Source organism: Ambystoma mexicanum, chromosome 12 (assembly GCF_040938575.1).
Source record: "Ambystoma mexicanum isolate Mex_15411 chromosome 12, UKY_AmexF1_1, whole genome shotgun sequence".
In the NCBI taxonomy this organism is placed as follows: domain Eukaryota; kingdom Metazoa; phylum Chordata; class Amphibia; order Caudata; family Ambystomatidae; genus Ambystoma; species Ambystoma mexicanum.
In genome coordinates this window covers 596,181,420-596,203,296 of record NC_090936.1, presented here as the reverse complement: position 1 = coordinate 596,203,296, position 21,877 = coordinate 596,181,420, and the positions used below count along the sequence as shown (strand labels likewise).

General features: G+C 47.6%; 1 protein-coding gene across 2 annotated transcripts in view; it reads left to right on the top strand.

Moving 5' to 3' along the window:
* CDK2AP2 (cyclin dependent kinase 2 associated protein 2) overlaps positions 1-21,877 on the top strand; it is a 185,046-nt gene that overhangs the window by 145,081 nt on the left and 18,088 nt on the right. The window contains exon 4 of one of the 2 annotated variants that reach the window (XM_069628973.1): positions 21,662-21,847. The exons of the other annotated variant lie outside the window; for it this stretch is intronic. Within the exon in view, the coding sequence (XP_069485074.1) occupies positions 21,662-21,847 (186 nt within the window). The remainder of the gene's footprint in view (positions 1-21,661; positions 21,848-21,877) is intronic. 2 annotated transcript variants of the gene reach the window in all.

Here is a 21,877-nt window from a genome sequence, read left to right as displayed (position 1 = left end):
GAGGACAGCGTATCGACGTCATCGACGGATTACGGTCATAGATATGGAATACGTCGTCGGACCATCCCATCGAAAGACCATTACCAGGTAAGAGAGTAACTTGTTCTAATACGCAGCTACCACTAGATGTCTGCCTATGCATAGAATGTGAAAGTAAGCAGAGACAAGCATCAGAAATACGATTACAGTGAGTAATGTATCCCATACATATATGATCCTCCTAGGAACATCCCTAATATTCAATTCAAGAGGCAGTTCGGTAGATTATTGGAGATGACTAGGGGTGGGATGGTTGCATTGTGACTGGGGATTTTAAATCTAAGCGGACCTAGCCCAAAATGAGGACATACCCACTCCCATTGTCAATCTATCTACCTACAATAAAAGAGGCCTAGAATGAGCCAAAGTGATGGGTTTCCCTGGATTAGACATGCTGAATGGGCGCGATTTACCCGGGAATTATACCAGATGTGCCCATAACAGCGCAAGTACCATCGATTATATCTTCACGTCATGTTCTTTGTATACTTCTGATGCAAACTTGGCCGTTAAGTGCCCATTTCCCGTTAGTGGAGCTCTTTGGTATGGATGCCCCAGATGGAGCCCATGATTCAATTAGCACTGTTAATATTAATCACGGCTGGTCTAGAATAATTTGGAACACTATGAACTTAACAAAAATCAAGTTAATGACTGAATCCATGAGCTCAGAATGGCTGACCTCATTGGACCTTCTTAAATATAGTGAATATGTAAATGGTGATTATTTTATTAATGTATCTTTTGATAATGGTGTTGAGACTAGCGTCCTGAAGATTGACACTGAGACACTTTTAAACTGATATGGTAGGATAGTAGACAGAATCAGCAATAAACAAGCCTCAATCTCACTTACTGAAGCTCACTGCCACACGACTCGACCATCGGAATCATCATCGTGCTGCCTGCACAAGGAAACAGGGGAGAGGAATCTCCATTCCCAAGTATGAGTTAAGCCCCTTAGGGCTTTGCCTTACTTTTGGCATTTTCCTTTGAGTACGGCAGAGAGCGCTGCTTTCTGTTTTTCTAGCCCTGATGGCCCTTTGCTTTGTGCTGCTGTTCCGCTCCCCACCTCGTTGAACCTTGAGTAGCTGCATTGCCCCGCTGGCACTTTGGCCATGTGGTGCTTTGGCCATTTTTTCCACCTTCCATCATGGCTACTGCCTCCCTTGAGCACCAGAGTGCTTGGATGCATGCCATGCCTCCAGCATAATTTGCCCTCTATTCTGATTTCAGAGCCATTCAGGAGTCGGCAGGCGAAAGCGGGCCCATGTCACAAATGGCCTCACTAGGCCTCTGTCTGAGCCTGCCCGGGACTTGTGAGGGCACAGAGGTCCTTCCATCTCCTCCCCTGCATCACTTCATGCTCCACCACCTTTCAGCCTCATGGAACAGCTACCCGGCATACAACTAGCTACCCCACAAACCTGTGCCTCTGAAGCTTTGTTCTCCCATTAAGAATACCTGTGAGTCATGTCCTGGACATTGTTATGCCTATTCACTAACTCACAAAACTGTTGAACCTAGGTGTGCCTATGCTATTCTGCCTTTCTATGCCTACTGTATCCCTTCTCTTCAGTGCATTTCTATGCATTTTGGTAACTTCAAATCCTGGTGTGTTTTTAACAACTCTACACCCCCATTTTTGGTACTCAAGTGTTTCTATTGTATCTGTTTGCTCGCTTTTTGGCTGCTAGGGCGCCAGGTGAGTTTTTGCTTGTGCTGTGCAATCTCGCCTATCTAACATCCTTCTCTCCACCACCCCTATGTAACCATCTCCCCTATCTGTTCGAACTGCTATACTATCACCTATCCTCCTTCTCTCACAAAGACATCCTGACCACTAATCCTGGTCTACCCATTGCAGACACCTACGTCGGCACAACTTCCAGACAGATTGTCACTGATCTCCTCTTTTCTGTCCCCTCTCCAGTTCTTTGGACTCCTCATCTTCTCCAGCATTGGATCTTTCATGGATTCACATGCTGTGACTATTCCCCCATCATCGGGCTGGGAAAACTTGGTAACTTTACCTTAGCGTTTTCCCATAGAAAACTTCGAGACTTTAGTGTCCTATCAATATCCTTTTTGGGTGCTTTAGGCCCCACCAATAGGACGTCTAGTATAAATAGCCCCGCCCCCTCGGCTTCCCTTCATATTTCAACCGTCTCCAAACTGTTGGGATCACCTCGTGTTTCTTCGTGTTTTTCCGCATGAGTTTGGTATGGTGGGCTAGGATGTCGTCTGTAGCCCAGAAGTCTTTCGGCCTTGTGCTACCTGCGGTTTGAAGGTGTACTAAGGGGATGGTCATATGGACTGTCTTTACTGTCTCTACCCCCATCACTCAGCAGATACCTGCGAGATATGTCAGCGGTTTTCGCAGAACACCTTCAAGTACTGTAAACGACGACTCATATGTTGGCTTAATGAGGGCACGCACCCGGCTTCTGAGGTGGGTTTGGCCCGGGAGAGTCAGTCTTCGGGAAGAGCGGAGAAGTCCGCGGAACATCGCCGAGCGGCATCGGCTGAACCTCCGGCGAAGAAGCATCGGGCCTCATTGCCTGTGTCGGAGGTGGGGAAAGGCAGTAAGTCTTTGCGGAGACCACAGCAGGCAAAGGTGGCGAGTAGCTCTTCGTTGTCCAAGCAGGGTCGGTCACACCAATCCAATGGGTCTGGTGGTAGTCCCAAGAAGTCTGCGGGGTAGGAGAAAGTCCTGTCAAAGCCTTCGTCGTCCAGGGACCATCACAGGTCTTCGTCCAGCCGGAAGTCTTGGAAGCACCGGTCCAGTTCTCTGGTGAAATCGAAACCAGGGGACGTGGTTCCGACGACAAGCTTGTCAACGGTTGCTCCATCGTCGACGGCAGTGCTGCAGCCTACGGTCCCGTCGTCTACGACGATGGGTTCATCGGTGCCATCCATGACACTGGTGGATAGTGTGCCGATGGTGTTATCGTCCACGCAGATGGGATTGGAAGGGCTGTTGTCGACAGGGAGGGGGGCATGGCAGTCCACCGCCTTTGAGTATGTCCTTCCTGAGAACATTTTGCAGCAAGATCCAGCTACGTTTTCTGTTTCTTCAGAAATGGAGGAGGAACTGGAGCCAGTGTTTGACCTGGGTCTGCAGAGTGTGGGCCTTCGACGTCGAGTGGAATGGGGGTTGGGCCGCCCCTTTATCCGTTGGTTAACCCGCAATCTCTGATGTCGTTGCAAGTGCTGTCTACGCTTCAATCTTTGTTGGGGCAACTGGATGTGAGGGTGCCTCCTCCGAGTCCGGTGGTGCCGGTGGTCGAGGTGTTGCCTGGTGAGGTGCCTGGGAAATCTCCTCTGCCACGGTTGCCTTTGCTGTTGCTGGTGGGGTGGGCCGTCCACGGTCTCATCCTGAAGAAGGCGAGCTACCTGATTCGGACCCTGAGACTGTTCCGCGGGACATCCTACTGCATGTACTGCAGCCGCATCTTCCAATCCTGCAGCAGGAGGTGGTTCTCATGCTAGAAAAAGGGGCCGAGGGGTTTACTCCTGGTACTTTGACGTGAAAAAGCCCAACGGCAAGTGGAGGCCTATTCTAGATCTTCGGGTGTTGAACAAGAATCTGCAACGCCTGAAGTTCAAGATGCTCACCCTTAAAGATGTCATCCGTTCAGTGCAGCCAAGCGAGTTCCTGGCGTTGTTGGATATGCAGGATGCCTATTTTCACATCCCTATGCGGCGGAAGCACTGCAAGTTCCTGCGTTTTGTGGTCGGAGAGGAACACAATCAGTTTCGGGTCCTCCCGTTTGGCCTGAAGTCGTCCCCCAGGGCGTTCACGAAATGTCTGTCGCTGGTGGCGGCCTTCCTCCGGAGGGAAGGTCATCATGTGTACCCCTACCTGGACGATTGGTTGGTGAGGGGTTCCTCGCAGGGAAGGGCACAAGAGTCTCTCGTGCGACCATGCGACTTTTGCAACAGCTGCGATTGGCGTCAACTTCGACAAATCATATTTGACGCCGTCCAGGGAGTTGGTGTTTCTCGGGCGCAGTTTCTTACCTGGCAAAATCTGGTCAAGCCTTCCAGCAATCGTGTGGGAAAGTTGCGGGGCAAGCGAGTGGCAAGAGGGTGCAGCGGTCTCGGTCCAAGGTTACATGCCGCTGTTAGGGGGCCATGGCATCGTGTATCCCTCTTCTGCCGAATTGCTGCCTGTTCATGAGGCCGGTGCAGGAGTTCTCGCGGACAAATGGTCGCAGAGTCGAGGATTGTGATCAGACAAGTTGGTGGTCGGCAAAAGCCTGGTGGACACCCTTCGCTGGTGGACGTGCGCAACCAATCTTGTAAGGGGGATGCCCTTGCTGGAGCCGAAGTTCCAGTTTACGATTGTGGCAAACGCCTCCCAGGTAGGGTAGGGTAGGGTGGGGTGAGCACTCCTCGACGGCTCACAGGTGCATGGCCTGTGATCTCAGGTGGAGACAGTTGCACATCAATGTGCTTGAGTTGAGGGCAGTGCACTGGGCCCTAAAGTTGTTTCTTCGGCGCTTCTGTGGATCGGTGGTGAGGGTTTTAATGGACAATACCACCACAATGTTCTATTTAAGGAAACGGGGGCACACATTCCAGAGTCCTGTCGAAGGAAGCGCAGGACTTTTGGCATTGGGCTCTAGCTCAAGGGATCAGCATTGTCGCTTTAAATCTGCCCGGAGTTCTGAATGTTCAAGCAGACGCGTTCAGCAGGGACGCCAGTCAGCTGCACGAGTGGAGGCTGAAGGAGCAGCAGGTGTCGAGGATCTTCCGGCGATGGGGGCATCCTCCGTTGGATCTTTTTGCTGAGGGAAAAACTGTGGTGTCTGGAGTTCGCCAGCAGAGGGGCTCATCCCAAGTCATTGGGGTGATGCGTTTTCGTTCCCGTGGATGGGCCTCTTCGCGTATGCGTTTCCCCCGTTCCCGCTCATTCGGAGGACCATCCAATGGATTCGGAAGTTCCAGTGCCGAGTGATTCTGGTGGCCCCGTTCTGGCCCAGGCAGACGTAGTTCTCAGATCTCCTTCATCTAACGGTGGAATAGCTGATTCAGTGGGAGCGGATCTGGATCGCGTGTCTCAGGACGACAGCAGGGTGTGGCATCACGATCCAGCGTCTAAGCCTGCCAGCGTCGCTCCTGACCACTGCAAGTTCGGGCATTTATAAATATCCCGAGAGTGTCGACGAATTTTGGAGGCAGCGAGTGCGCCTTCCACGAATGTCTCGTATGGTCATAAATGGACGAGATTCTGTAAATGGTGTAAGGGTCATCCTGGGGTTGAACCTTTGAACGTTTCTCTGAGGCAGGTTCTCCTGTACCTGTTACACTTGGCGGAAGGGGGCCTGGCGTTGTCATCCATTAAGGTGCATTTGGTGGCAATTTCTAGGTTCCTGAGAAAGCGCCATGCTGCTCTTCTGTTTAGTGATCATTTGGTGAAACATTTTCTGAAGGGGTTGTTTCGGACATTTCCTCCAGTGAAGAAGTTTGCATAGGTGTGGAGCCTTAATGTGGTCCTTTCGGCTTTGATGAAACCTCCTTTTGAACCCATGTTGATGGCTTCCTTGAAGTTCCTCACATGGAAGGTGGCTTTTGTAGTGGCGAGTACCTCGGCCAGGCGGGTGTCTGAATTGCAAGCACTGGTCATTGACCCACCTTACATAAGATTTATGAAGGACAAGGTTCTCCTGGCCACTAACACACACTTTATCCCGAAAGTGCCATCAGCATTTCACAAACTTGCCTCTATTGCTTTACCCTCATTTTTTGCTAATGCATCCACGCCAGCAGAAAGGGCCCTACATTCTCTGGACATTAAGAGGGCCATAAAGTTTTATCTGAATCGCACACAACACTTCAGGAAGTCGCGGCAGCTGTTTGTGGCATATGGGCCGTCAAACAAGGGGCAGGCCATCTCCAAGCAAGGTCTTTCCCACTGGGTTTCCTCTGCAATTTCTTTTCGTCACACAAAAGCTGGCAAGTCTTTGAGGGGTGCTCCGAAGGCTCATTCTACGCGGTCTACAGCGTCGTCGGCGGCATTATGGTCTGGGATACCGCTGGTGGACATTTGCCAGGCAGCCTCCTGGGCGCTGCCGCATACTTTCACTAGGCATTACTGTCTGGGGCAGCAACATGTGGAAGATGTGCAGGCGGGGCGTGCGATCCTCCAACGCCTGTTTCACTAAGGTAGGCCCCGCAGCTTTGGGGTTTTCTATGTGCTTTATCACTTGATGGGTTTGTTGTCTCATGTATGTGATTAAGTACTGTTTGTTGGTTTGCCTGTGACACACCGCCACACATTGTTTGTACTGCTATGTAATCTATTCACAGCATGTGAATCCATGAAAGATCCAATGCTGGAGAAGGGAGTAGTTTCTTACCTGTAACTGCATTTCGAGGGGATTGGGTGCGCCGACGTATTCCATATCTATGACAGTAATCACCACAGCTGTGCTGCTTCGGAAAATCTTTCGGCGTCTGCATCTTGCGTCGATGACATCGATATGCTGTCCTCGAGGGCCTCCGTCGAGCCGACGTCACCGGATGTTATAAGTAGGACGCACGACGCTCGTAGCCTCAGTTCCGTTTTTTCCTCGAACATGTTCGCTTCGGAGATCTTGGCGCGCCTCGATTCTACTGAATCCTGTTCTTTAAGTTCTTCGAACTTGCTTCTTCCGTTGGAATTGTATAATGTCTTCGGCTTCTTCCACCCCGTGGTCCGGGTTCAAGAAGTGTCGGGTGTGCATGTCTAAGATGTCGCTGACGGACACGCACGACGCTTGCCTCTGGTGCCTCGGGGAGGACCATGATACGGACGACTGTGTCAACTGCCAATCGCTCACATTGAAGTCCTTGCGGGAGCATAAGAAGAAGCTGTCGGTTGGTAAGGTGGCCAAGCCCTGGAAGTCGCGTTCCACTGGTCTTTCGACGGACGATTTGAGGGGCAACTATCCGCATCATCGTCGTGAGTCCGGGGTTTCTCGGTCTGGGAGTCGGTCCCACCATTCCTCTGCCTCGTCGAGGCACTCCAGGAAGCGCCTTCACAGGTCGCCTTCCCCGTCCTCTTCCAAGGACTCCGCCCGTCAGCGGGTTGCTTGTCCCAACAAGCATTCCACTCCTGAGGAATGGTATTCCTTCCGAAAAGAGATGTTGGCGATTTTTCAATCGCAGGGCTCTGGTCCGGGCGTGCCGTCTGAGGACGCTGGTTGTGGCCGTACTAGAGACACTGCTCGTCCGCCTTCGGGCTCGAGCAGTCATCGTGACCACCGGGTGCCTTCGAGGTCCCGGTCGGACAAGGATGGTCGCTCTAGACATGCCCGTTCCAGGTCCTGGTCCTCGAAGCCATCGTGACCGCGAGACTCTGTGAAGTGTTCGAGGAAGACATCGATGCCAGCGGAACCGAGGTCGTCGACGGACTCTCTCGAGGCCCTGCCTCTGAGGAAGTCATCGACGCCATCAGCGCTTTGGCTGTCGAGAGACATGCTCGGGGCTCCGCCCTCAAGGCCTGTGTCAACGCCGTCGAAGCTGTCGGCGTGGCGCTCCACGCCGATTCCGTTGACGCTCTCGACGCCTTTCGAGGCGTCCTTGTCGGAGGTACCCCGTGGCACCCCCCAGAAAGGCGCTGGCCAAGGCTAAACATGTCTTTTTGCCTTTTTTCTGTACTCTCTTTCCAGCCTCTGGATTATATTTCTGAGGTGGATGAGGGGTCTGAGGAAGGTGAGGTTCCTGCATTGGTTCCTGATGACATTGTTTCTGGTCACAGTCAACTTGAGGACCTGCGTCAGTCGCTGCACGACGCCAGTGGTCTAGACACCTCTCCGGAGGTAGAGTTTGGTAGGCCGGAGCCTGGCACGCATGCCGAATCCTCATACCGGCGCCTCATGTCGAGGGTCACGGAATACCTGGGGTGGTCTGCCCCCCCCTGGGGATTTTCAGCAGGATGACCTGACTGATATCTTGGACCAAGGTCCTAAAACTGACCCGGTGCTGCCATTCCATATGTCCTTGCAGAGAAGGGTGGCTGCAGCTTGGACTTCTCCGGAGAGTCTCCCGGCAGTGAGCAAGTCCTTGCCGAAGAAATATCGCCCAGCCAGTGGCGACCCCTGCTACTTGACCACCCACCCTACTCCGGAGAGTTTGGTGGTGCAGGCGGCTACGGCCCCAGCAAAGCAGGCGTTGTACCCTACCATCCCCCCTGATAGGGACGACAAACGTTTTGACGGCTGGGCGAAGGTGATTTCTTCTGGGGGTATGGCGCTTCAGGCTGCCAACTCAGTTTGTGCCTTGTCTCGTTTCACGCACACTCTGTGGAACTATATTGCCTTAGCGGCTGATCATATTCCCGAAGGGGAGGAACGGGATGGTTTCCTTGCTATCGTGCAGGATGGTAAGGATGCCATGTGTGAATCCATTCAGTCGGGTCTGGACATGGTTGATTGTGTCAGCCGGCGAGCACTGTAATGCGCAGTTTTGCGTGGTTGCGGAAGTGGGGTTTTGCTCCTGATCTGCAAGCCCGGCTCCCCAACATGCCCTTTGATGGTGAACATCTTTTTGGCAGCAAGGCTGACGAGTCTTGAGAGGTTGCAGACCTCAAAAGCTGCAGCGAAGTCGTTGGGCGCTGCTGTCCGCCAAACTCCACCTTTTTGTCCTAGGGGACAGCAATGGAGGGGAGGTTTCCTTCGATATTACTCGTCCTTTAGTAGATCGAGAGGAGCTGCGAGTCGAAGGGGCAACCGTAGGAGTGCCAGAAGTGGAAAACAAGGTACTCTAGGTGCCAAGGCTGCGTGAGCAGTTGCCTCTTTGCCCTCAGGCACTGCCGCAGCTGCTTCAGCTCAGTCATGAGGCCCATGCTTCGCCGGTTGGGGGAAGGCTGGCGCAGCATCTTGTAGAATGGCGTGCCATTACTTCAGATGTGTGGGTTCTGGAGATCATAGCCCACGGCTACTGTCTTCCTTTCTGGCAGAGGCCTCACGACATCCACCAGGGAACCTCTCTTTGAAGAGTCTGGATCCGCTCTGTGCGCAGGAAATACAATCCCTGCTGGAGAAAGGCGCCATAGATCTGGTGCCTGTAGCGGAGAGGAACAAGGGATGGTATTCCCCGTATTTTTTTTATTTCGAAGAAAGACTGGGGATTGAGACCCATCATGGACTTGCGCGGTTTGAACAAGCTCCTCAGGAAGGACAAGTTCAAGATGGTTAATCTTTCTCAAGTCCTCCAGGCCCTTCAACTTCAGGACTGGTTGGTGTCTCTAGACCTCAAGGATGCTTATTTTCATGTGCTGATCCATCCCAAGCACAAGAAGTACCTGAGGTTCGCGGTTGGCGACTCGCACTTTCAGTTTTGGGTCCTGCTGTTCGGATTGACCTCCGCCCGAGGGTCTTCACCAAGCTCATGGTGGTGGTGGCAGCGTATCTCAGGAAAGGGGGATTCACGTCTACCCCTACCTGGACGATTGGTTGATCAGGGCGCGCTCTCCCGAGCAAGAACTGGATCATCTGTCCGTCACCTGCCACTCCCTTCACAAGCTGGGCTTCTCCCTCAACTTAAAGAAGTCCCACTTGACGCCAACTCAGTGGCTCCAGTACATCAGAGCAGTGCTCGATCCGTCCCTCGGTAAGGGTTTTCCTCCCCAGGTGAGGGCTCACCACATTCAGCAGATGGTGCACAGGTTTCAACATGCCCAGAGTCTCCCCGCGTTCGAGTTCTTGAGGTTGCTCGGCCTCATGGCATCCTGCATTTTTCTGGTGCCCGAGGCCAGGTTGCGGATGAGATCTCTGCAATGGGCTCTCAAGCTCCAGTGGTCACAGTCCTCCGGCAGGATGTCGGACCCCGTTCAGGTGCTGCCCTCGGTCGCCCAGGACCTTCTGTGGTGGGCCATCAAAGGCAATCTCATGAGGGGAGGCTCCGTTTTGGCTACCCTGGCCGTAGGTGACGATCGTGACGGACGCGTCCCTCACAGAATGGGGAGCTCATGCCAACGAGCTGACAGTCAGCGGTCGTTGGTCTCTGTTGGAGTCCAGACTCCATATCAATCTGTTGGAGCTGCAGGCCGTCAGGCTTGCCCTGAAGGCTTTTCTGCTGACTGTGTGGAAAGAATGTACTGATTCTGACGGACAACACAGTGGCCATGCACTACCTCAACAAAAAGAGGGGGGGCAGGGTCACTTCCTCTGTGCAGGGAGGCGATGCAGCTCTGGTTCTGGGCCATCCAGCAGGAGATTTCGATCTCAGCAGTTCATCTGACCGGAGACGAAAACGAGACGGCAGACGCTCTGAGCAGGCAGAACGCCATCTCTCACGAGTGGGAGTTGGCTCAGGAGATTCTCCTGGAGATGTGCGCCCTTTGGGGGACCCCTCAAGTGGATCTCTTCGCCGCCAGTGTCAACCGGAAGTGCGAAAGGTTCTGCTTGCGGGAATTTCCTCCAAGAGGAGCCTTAGGAGACGCGTTCGTGGTGGAGTGGTCCTTCCCACTGCTGTACGCGTTTCCTCCAGTCCCCGTCATCCCGCAAGTGCTGCGGAGGTTACGGAGGTTCGGTTCCCGGATGATCCTCATTAATCCGGCATGGGCCCGGAGGACGTGTTACCCGGACCTTCTCGACTTGTCCATCTGCCCTCTACGTCGTCTTACCTACCGAGACGATCTGCTCTCACGGGAGGTGGGTCAGGTTCTCCATCCAGAGGTCAGATCCCTCTACCGTCACGCTTGGCTTCTGAAAGGTTGAGTTATAAGGATTGAGACCTCCCTGAAGAAGTGATGGAGGTGTTGCTTTCGGCCAGACGGCCGGCAACAAAGTCCCTGTACCGTTGCCGTTGGAGAAAGTTCTGCGACTGATGCAGGGTTAAGAATGTGGATCCTTTTTCATGTGACATTCCTGTGGTTGTGACTTTTTTGCTTTCTTTAGCCCACAGGGGCTTGCAAGTGGGTACCATTAAAGGTTACCTGGCGGCGCTGTCCATATTTAAGCGCTCGTCTGAGGAGTGTTCTTATTTTAAAATTCCCTTCATTTCTCAGTTTCTGAAAGGGCTCACTTATGTGGTCCTTCCGTCACCTTTCCAGGTGCCGGGTTGGGATTTGAACCTTGTTCTCAAGTTTCTAATGGATGCTCCATTTGAGCCTTTACATTCTTGCCCTTTGAGACTGTTAACCCTTCAAACTGTATTTTTAGTTGCAGTCACTTCCGCTCGCAGAGTGAGTTACAGGCACTTTCAGTTAAGCCACCCTCCACTTTGGTTCATAAGGAAAGGGTTGTCCTTAGAGTTCATCCTTCCTTTCTTCCGAAGGTGGTGTCGGAATTTCATTTAAGCCAGAAGGTTATTCTTCTGGCATTTTATCCACCTCCACATCCTGGTAAGTAAGAGGAGAGGCTCCATAGGCAGGATCCTAGGAGAGCTTTAAGCTTCTACATTTCACGCATGTCCCGGGTCAGAGTGGACGATCAGCTCTTTATTGGTTACGCTGGAAGGCGTTTGGGACAAGCTGTTACTAAGCAGACGTTGTCTCAATGGATTATCTTGTCAATTTCTGAATGTTACCGCTTGTCGGGTAAGGACCCTCCGGGAGGCTTACGGGCCCATTCTACTAAGGTTATGGCTGCCTATACTGCCATGCAGAGGGGTGTTACTATTCGTAACATCTGTGATGCAGCCACTTGGGCTTTGGTCCATACTTTTGTACGTCACTACTCCCTAGATTCTATCCATGGGCAGGATCTGGCCTTTGGCAAGGCGGTCCTTTAGTCTGCAATTTGATTGGGCATTCTAAATTTGTATATTCTAAATTCTTTTCCCACCTCCTTATGTTGGTACTGCTTTGGGAGTCTGTCATAGATATAAATACGTCGGAGGACCCAATCCCCTCGAAGAACAAGTTACTCTCTTACCTGGTAACGTTCTTTCGTTGGGATGGTCGGACGACTTATTCCATATCGCTCCCTCCCTGCCTACCCCACTACAGAATTTCTTATGCGATTGCAGCTTGCGTTTCCGCAAGGCTTTCTGTGGTCATACTGGCAGTAGATTGGTGCCACACGTTCTGGGAAAAACTACAACTGAGGCTACAGGTGTCGTGCGTCCTACTTATAACATCCGGTGACGTCGGCTCGATGGAGGCCCTCGAGGTCAGCGTATTGACGTCATCGACACAGGACGCAGATGCTGAAAGATTTTCCGAAGCAGCACAGCTGTGGTGATTACTGTCATAGATATGGAATACGTCGTCGGACCATCCCATCGAAAGAACATTACCAGGTAAGAAAGTAACTTGTTCTTCTCCAGCGTTGGTATCTTTCATGGATTCACATTCGCCCGCTGGCCGCCCCTGCAGGCAAACCTGGTTTTGGGTTCCCTCTACTTTGGAGGTTAAAATCTGAAGGGAAGCCGTGGGGGCGGGGCTATTCATACCAGACTTCCTATTGGTGGGGCCTAAAGCACCCAAAAAGGAATTTGATAGGACACTAAAGTGTCAAAGTTTTCCATAGGAAAACGCTAAGTTAAAATTACCGAGGTTTCCCAGCCTGATGACGGGGAAATATTCACAGCATGTGAATCCATGAAAGATCCCAACGCTGGAGAAATGGAGTTACAGGTAAGAAACTACTCCCCTCTCCTTCATAACCGATCTGGCAGATTCAGGAGTATACATGGACACCTGCAGAATATAGTAAGCAGCCATGGGTGTCTAGCTAAACAAAGATGACAAAGTGGTGTCCATGGCCAACCCTATAGCAAAGCAGCATTTAATGGATTTCTGAGGCTCTACCTCCCACCCCCCCCTTCCTCGCCCAACCTCCAAGAATAACCCATAGAATCTTAATGTTGGAATGTTTTAACAGCACTCATGCACAATCCCTTTCAGCCTATGGTCTCGACAGACTTGAAATGCGCAACCCTGAAAGCGGCTTTGTGTTGGCAGTAACTGCTACACTGATAATCTCGGATAGGAAGGCCTTGTGTGGATGAGCCTTTTATCATCTTCCACATGGTCGAGGTCATTCTAAAAACAAAACCTGGTTTCTTACCAAAGATCGTTGGCAATTTTCACATCAATGAGGAACCTGCAATACATATGTGCCCTACCACAGAGGCTGAAAAGGTTTTGCACCCTATGGACGTGGCATGAATATTTGTGTTCCTTTGCACACATCCTTTGTTTTGTCCAAGTAAAATATTTATAATTTTACTTGGACAAAACAAAGGATGTGTGCAGATGAACATAACTATTCATGATCTATGGTGGATCGGCGCTGGTAGCACAGCATCCAAGGCAACCTTAGCACGTTGGATGGTTTCCACTATTTTGAAGCCATACAGACTTCAGACGAAAACTGCACCGAAGGGGGTACATTCTCATCTTGAGAGGAAAAGCAGCTTATGTAACTTTTCAACAAGGCATTATTTCGAATTATAACAGTCCATAAAACCACATATGAAAATAAATACAACAGTTAAAAATGTATACAAATTGTACAATTTGTTTTTTTAAACGATAAAAGGAGAAATAGAACAGTTTACTGTTAATTAAAACCTCCAGAATCAAATTAACTGCAACCTTCACAAGACTCTTCTCCTCAACTCCAATATTAAAAATAAAACCACTGCAACACAAGTAAATCATTTAGGCAATGTTAAAAGGTGTGTCGGGCCCAGTCTGTGGTTCCTTATTTCATATTTCTTCCATATTTGTAATATTGAGTCCTTCTGAAATGTCAGTATATAAAGTGCAAAATAGCACAAAGTGCACAAGTGTTTTGCAATCGTATCCACATAAACACAGATTATCCTTAACTTTACTTGCATCACTTGCCCCCATGTGTGCCTTGGTTTACTTGAGGGTAATAATCCTAATCTGAACCAGATTAGGATTGATCTATGATGCTTTGAGGACACCCATTTTAAATATTTTGCTAGTGGTGGTTGCGGTGCTAGCAGTATATATGATCTCACTCTGGCCTTGTCCCTTACCAGAGATTCAAATTCCAATCTCGTTTTTTCCCCAGAGTTCCCCTTCATATATTTGTTGGCACTTAAGGGAATACTATCCAGGTTTGCGAACCAGGGTCCTCATTACGGGTTGGGCAATATTCCGGCAGTAAATCCGCCGGAATACCAACCAATTGAATTACTGATACTGACACTTGGTCCGGCGGAATTACCGCCTGATTACAAGTGGCGTTGGCAGAGTTAATCCACATTTTTTTGACAGTTCGTTGTACATTGTGGGGCATTTCTGGCAGAATTACTGCCAATTTTCAGCATAAAGTGGGAGGATTTACCTCCCGCATGATGCAAGAGGTAAATCCCCCACTGCAGGGCCATACACGTAGTATGGCAGTGCGGGAAAAGTGGCGATAATTCAATAACCAACATTTTTTTCCATCACCGCCATACTTGTAATGAGCCCCCAGATCTCTAAACCTAGTTCATCAAATACTTTCTTACATAGTTCAGCCAGGGTATTTTCCTCACAAAGAGGCTTATACATACATCTGTTACCAACTCTTCTGTGAATACGGCTTTGTGTTGATTCCAAACACTAGCCCATAACAACAATGATTGTTTGTTTTGTTATGCGCACCAGACACAAGGGTTTCAGGGTGCAGGAACAAGAATCTTTTCACCTTACAAGGTTACGGAAATACATTGCGATATATAGTCGGATTACAATAAAGGACAAAATATATACAATGCATATGTTACTGTAACATTCCAGTCTAACTGGCGGTGGATGCCGCGGATAAGGCTGAACCACCATTAGGATGTTCCACCACGTTCCCCTCCGAACGGCTGCAACGCTCTAGTGTTTTACCATCATGGCTGCCGCTGGGCTTACTTAGTTCATGTTATCCCAGCGGTCAGCACGTTGCAACCGTCCGGATCGGCTTTCTTGCTCTTTTCGGTTCCGACGCTAAGTATTCCTACTGTATATTCTGCTTCATACCGAAGGCCTTTTTTCTTGCTCTCTCCTTTTGACCTCGCCTTCCGCCTTGCTCTTGTTGCCTTTTCTTTCAGTACGCTCTCTTCCATCTGCCAGTTCCCTCTCATTTTCTCCCTCTACTCACCTGTTCTCTGAAGCTCTTCTCGCTCCCATTAGGAACGCATTTATTATTCTCACTCCTCCTTCAGTTAGACTTCCGCTGCTCGCTCCAGCTTTTTCTTACTTTGAACTCAGGAGCTGGCTCCACCGCTCCAATTGTTGCCTTCCTCTTCACTTCCGTTGTTTAGGAAGGTTTCGGCTGTTGCCCTACTTTCTTTTACCTACTTACCATCGGAGCAGTATCTTCAGGTACCATTCGGAAGGAGGCCAGCTATGCTCGCTACACCCCAGGGTTTTTTTTCTGCCTTTTGGGTTTTTCCCCCAGATTGCCTGTGCCCGGGGCTGGAGTCATGGTGTGGTTTTTGTCCTAAATCCACCACGGCTTCTACCTGTGTCGGGTCACCCACGCCAAAGAAGGAAAAGAATTATCTGGCCCATCGGCAAGGCATCAGCAATTCTACAGGTGAGGAGAGTGGTGCTGACAGTGGAGGGGAGGGAACCCACATTTTGGGAAAGAAGGTCCTACTGGGGAGACACAGGACAGTTACAAGATACAGGTTACAAAGTACATGGTAATAAAGTGACATTTAGATTACAATAGTGAAATAGATATGTACAATACATATATACACATAGAGAGGTTGGACAGGAGGGATAGAGGTAATTAGTCTAGTTAGGAGTGAGAGTGTAGATTTACAGTAGGGGTAGAAGCTGGTGAGATTTCGAGTAGTGCATAAAGGTCAGAGTTGGGCGTCATAGTGTTAGTGGTAATTTTCTTTGAACCTGTTGATGTTAAGTCTAAAGTTGAAATAGGTTTGGTCTGCCCTCAGAGAGGGGGGGGTGGGGGTGGGGTGTTCCAGAGTTGGGCAGTTTTGACTGGGAAGCTGTTGCCACCAACTTTAGTCAGTTTGAAGCTAGGGACTGTCAGACATTTAGAGTAGGTCACTCTGGTATATCGGTTTTCTGTTAATTCTGTCTATCAGATAGCTGGGTGCTGCGTTGTTTAGGCACTTGAAGGTTAATGAAGCAGTTTTTAGCAGGATTTTATCAATGGTGGAGAGCCAGTTATTCTGCCTCCTTACCTCCGAGATATGTTCTTTTCTAGCTATTCCTAGTGCTATTCCCAGGGCGTTCTGTAAAGTTTGGATTTTTGTGGTGATGTATTTGTTGGAACCAAGATAAAGGGTGTTGCAGTAGTCCAATTTGGACAGAATGAGCGCTCTAGCCAGTGTAGTACAGCTGCTTGTAGATAGGAACGGTCTGGCCAATCTAATCAGTTTGCATGTATAGGCCATGGAGGATGCGATCGCATTCACCTGTTTGGCTAGTGTAAGGCTGGAATCCAGGTAGAAACCTGACAACATTGATAGTGTTACCATCTATATCAAAGAAGGTGTATTTATGGACAGGCTTGTTGATATTAGTCGTAGTTCCCAGAATGATGAGCTCTGTTTTGTCATCATTCAGGCATAGACCATGTAGTGCCATCCATGCCTAGATGATGCGGTATGTTCTATTCACCAAGGCCAAATCTGTATCATAATCCCCAGTAAGAGGTATGAGAATCTGGGTGTCATCTGCATAGTTAGTGTAGGTGACACCGAGATGGGCTTGGTAAATATATTCTACATAGTGGGGGAAACGCATGACCCCTTAGGAACTCCACGTGATGGGAATGGAGTCGGCTGCTGCTGCTGTGGGCGAGTAGACTCATTGTTCTACTGCTTAAGAATGATTGGATCCAGGCTATTGCATGTTGAGAGAAGTGTGCTGTGTCTAGATGGTTACAGAGGACCTTGTGCGCCACCAGGTCAAACGCTGCTGAGAGATCGAGAAAGACTAGTAAGGGAGATTTCCCTTTGTCCCTCAACTCGTTGACCTGGGTCTTAAGGTCGAGAAGTGCAGTCGCTGTGCTGTTTTGGGGCCAAAATCCTGATTGCCGGATTCCTAGACGTTGGTTCTGCTCGAGGTATTTCTGAATTTGTAGGTATGCCACCTTGTCTAAAATGTTTAGAAGGAATGGCACCGTTGTGATGGGCCTGTAATTGGTAGGTATAGAGGTATCTAGAGATTGTTTGTTAAGATGCGGAAGGACCCAGGATTCCTTTAGGTTGCTTGGGATGGTGCTAGTTTTAAATAAGGCATTAATAAGCTTAGAAATTAATGGTGCTAAGTCTCTGGCTGTGTCTTTTATAATTTGGGCAGGACATTTATCTCCCTGACAGAAGGTTTAAGAGAGAATGATTTTTTCGACATCTAGTATTGAGACTTTAGAAAAGTTGAAGCGTTGTGCTGTTTTAGCTGGAGTAGGTGGCATGCTGACTTGTGAAGTCGTACTTGGTATGTTTAGTTTTTTGTTAGAGGTTTTGACTTGGAGGGTGGACATTTTGTTTGTAAGTGCCTTCTGTATGTCAGAACACCACGTCTTATCTTTTACACAATTATCAGGTACAGGGATCGGATTCTCAATTTCTTTCAGGATCGCAAACAGTTCCTTTGTGCCTGATTTAGCTTGCAAAATCCTGTTGCAAGTTTCCTTCTTGGAGCACTGTATTTCGTTTTTGTATTGATAAAGCAACGAGATACCTACCAAAAAAAGGGGGCATGTGTGCAAGTAATGGCCCCATAGTGCATCAAGAAAGAATGCAAGCACAAGGCAGTGAAGTATGATGAATGTGTAGAAGTGAAGGGTACACCATAGGCATAAAAGGCACTGAAGCACTAGCCAAGAAACAAAGGTTAACAGTAATGGGCAGTAACTCAACTCCATTGCCATGCAAGTTTAGTGGGACTGATGTAACTAGCACCAGGGTGGAGTCGAGGTGTGTTTACTCTACATACCCTTCCAATCCAACCTCTTCAGTTTTCCTACTTCTTACCCATGCAAGTACCATGCCTCCCCACATCCCCCAACTCTCCATGGTTGCAGATTCCAGTGCTGCCTGCCATCATCAGTGCCCAAACATTTGGAGAGGCTAATTACTTTGCTAATCATGTGACTAAATTGAAGCCTTGCATTGTAGGCTTTATGGATATCAAACTAAGCTCCTATCATCTCGTTATTACTGCCTTCTTCTGTATCTGTGGTTAGTATAAATACTTCATGAATAGTGGCTCTATATTGCCTAAATTATTCTATGTACCTCGTTAAAATACCCTCCACTTTCTACATTAAACGTTAGACGATTGCATATAATCCACTCCATGATTTCACAAGGTACTGCAGTTAACGAATTTGTGCCCTCTCTTCCCTACTTCCAGTATGGGTTCTAGAACAGCTATTTTTCTACTCGAGGCAATCTTCCAGATTCGAATACTTGATTGCATACTAATCTAATCAATCAAGAAGGCCATTCCTAGTTCCAGATGGACATGATAGGTTATCCTATTCTACCCAAGGCCTAAAATATTGCACAAGAACTTAATTCTGTACCACTTGCAATTTCCCCAATCCATGTAAAGCTTCATCTTGCGCAAACCCAAACTCCTGTTAGCACGATTTTTAGACAAGAATTCACGAAGCAATGTGACTTTTGGAAAAGTCATTCTGAAAAATCTTTTTGCAATCGAACTTCCAGCCACCCTTTACTTTAGCTAGGGTATATAGTCTTTTTATAGTCTCATAAGACTATGGAGGAAAGGCATTGGGGAATGTAAGAGTATGGAAATGTTACTCACCATAGTGACACTGTAGTCCCCTTTTCTCCATACGCCCTATAAGTTTCCAAATCTGACTTGACGGACGGACAGTTTTGAGATGGTGCCACACGGACCGTTTACAGGGCCCGCCCACACAGGAAAGGAACTGGAAAATTCTACAATGCTGTGTTGCATCGAGCTGTGGTCCCGTCACCATTCCGGGGGGCATCCCAAGAGTACGAAGGAAAGGGGCATATGGACAGAGTACCAGTATCACAATGGTGAGTAATTTTTCCGTAATTAACATTTACAAAGGATATAACAAATAGGAAATAATGGAGAAAGTACACATTTCATTAACTAAGACATTGTTTTTATATTATATTGCAAGGGTGTTAAAATAATGTGCTCCATATTCTATTAAATATTACATTGATGGTTCACATCACTTTCTAATGTGCTGCTGCATCACAGCAAATTCCTTCCTCTGTGCCTCTTGAGATTTTGTGTTAAAGATTAGTTTGCATCTAGGTTTCCAAGGCAATGGTTGTTGAATGTGTCATTTTGAAAAATATGGTTAAGTCTGTAGACATAGTCCTTCACCAGGAGTAGCAATTCAAAATTTGTAGAACCTACACATTTTTTCCAAAATATAACACCATAAAATCTGGTACTTCATGTAAATATACACCCCTGTATTCTGGATAACATCCAATATTTCAGACCATCTTCTACCATAATGTCGGCTTCGTAAAATGTCATATATTGCAATACCCATGGCTCCAACATTGCCTCCAAATATAAATCTTATGCACAGGTCACTTATAAACATCCACAACATCCTAAATAAATGTTTGGTTTAGTCCTTTAGTGTAAAAATATGTATTGAATTGAATTAAATAAAATACTCATGTCTAGGCTTCATATTCAACAAGGTTCTGGGCTATTACTTTTTGTGTAAAATTGATGAAAATACTTGCTCTTACCATTTTAAGAAGCTGCACATATCTTCCAAACAATGGGAGCACTGGTACTTCATTTACTCTAGGTTTATTGGGAAAGTAATAAATAAACTAAAAAGACGGAACAGGCCAGAATTCTATCTTTCACTGCAAAACAACTTCACACACTGCACTTAATTGAACTAAAACGAAAAAAATAAACCTGTCATTTTGAAAAACATTTAAAAATCATTTATTCGGGTAACGTGAAGGCAAAAACAAATAACACTAACGTAGGTACAGTTAAAAAGCATTTAATTTAAATTATAGTGCCTATCTAGCTTTAACTAACCCCTCCACATTTAATCAATACATTGATATTACATTACATATAAAAATAAGCGTGCTAAGTATCCAGGGATCCATTTAAAAAATCAGCATCTGCAGGTTTTTTGTTTCTTGGAAAACGTTTTCTCCCACATGGAGCGTCAAGTTTCTAACCTATTAAAACGGGAGCACCTGCGTATTGTTTTAGGAAACCACACAATGTTTTGTTTCCAGATAAAAACGATATTTTTGCCAGTCATTCTTGTTTTTTATTTTTTTCATTAATATAGTGGTTAAGGGCTATGACCAATCTACCTTCAAATCAAAACGAAGCTTGGTTTGTAACCCTCTTTAATTCCTGTTATTTGTGTAGTGTTTAAGGTTTGAAAAATTAACCAAATGCACAATAAAAAATTACTAATTTGTATCATGGGCAGGTACCGTACGGAAAAGTTAATGCAATGAGTGTAGCATACAGTCTAAATTTTCTCAACTTTTAAACATACTGGTCAGTGAACGTAACCCTTCCAATCATATAATTTACATAGGAACACCTAGGAGCATGTTTAGCACACTTAACCACAATTGTCCCTCCAAGGGGTCAAGCCACTTTGTAGACGAATCAGCATGACACTACAAGCTGTAGAGAATCGAGGTAGGAGTTTTCGGTTTCTAGGCCTTGACCAGGGGACATAAGTAGTTTAAGGCCGCCGTTGTTTTAGCAGCTCTTGTTTCTTTAAATGTATATGTATAGGGCTCTCCTCTCGTACAATCCCTCGCTTTTCCTCTGCTGTGCAGAATCCCATTTCATCATCTTTGTTTTGGAAATGCTTAACATCAAGTTCCAATTTTGTTTTCTCTTTTTTTTTTTCTTTTTTTAGTACTCCCCAACCATATCCAGGCTTTGCTGTAGACCTACTCTGTTCACATTGAAGAGGGCAATATTATCTGCATAGGCCAAAAAGGCAATATAGTATGGCCCCAATTTCGGTTATGAGTGTTGTTTAGTGCACTACTTGAGTCTTCTATATAGCAAACGCACGCCTGCTTGAAGCCACACACAGTATAGGCCTAGATGGAGTACCTCCGGAGTCTAGACAAACTGTTAGTATGTAACATAGTTCAAGCAGGCCAGGGTCATGCGTCACACCCCAGTCCAGGTGATTTTTTTTTTTCTCCATAGAATATTCCTGGCCACTCTCAAAAGCAGAGTATTATTCGAGGAATGCCACATAAAGCGGGGGACTACCATGTTTCTTCGCATTCTGGTCTAGCATGTTTATGCAAATTATATATTGTGTAAGGTAGAAAGACTGGGTCTAAACACGTTTGAAAAGGATGAAGGATCCTACTTTCAATAACCCAGTCATTTCAAGGCTTCAAGAGAAACCATGTATTTTGTTGGAAGTATCAAGAAGTGCCGAAAGGTGACAGTTCCTAGGATTCCTCCCCCACCCCTCCCTCCCCCCCGGACTTTTTATTCATTTCTATTTGTTTATTTTATTTTATAGATGGGCACCAACATAGCAATGACGACATTTTTGGCAAGTGCTGAACCTTCATCATATTAAATAATTGAGATAATGGGCTATATTTCAGGGTCTCTTTAATTGATATCAGTCATGTTATTGGTGGAAAGAACATCCATTGAAAATATTGTTTAAAAAAAATCGTTTTTTTAAATTTTATTTGAAAGGAAATCTGAATATTATAATAAGCAGCGCAAATGGAGGGCCCAAGAGAAACAGGGCCATCTCCCGTTTCCTGCCTGCGAGTAGTCCTCAAGGCATCCGAGGAGCAGGAGCTCTTCCAAGTAGGGGCCGACCCTGCAGGAGCAGCGGACCTACAGAGGAAAGCATTCCGGATCAGCTGTTCCACTCCGGTAAGCGCTGCTACCTTCGCGCTCTTTCAT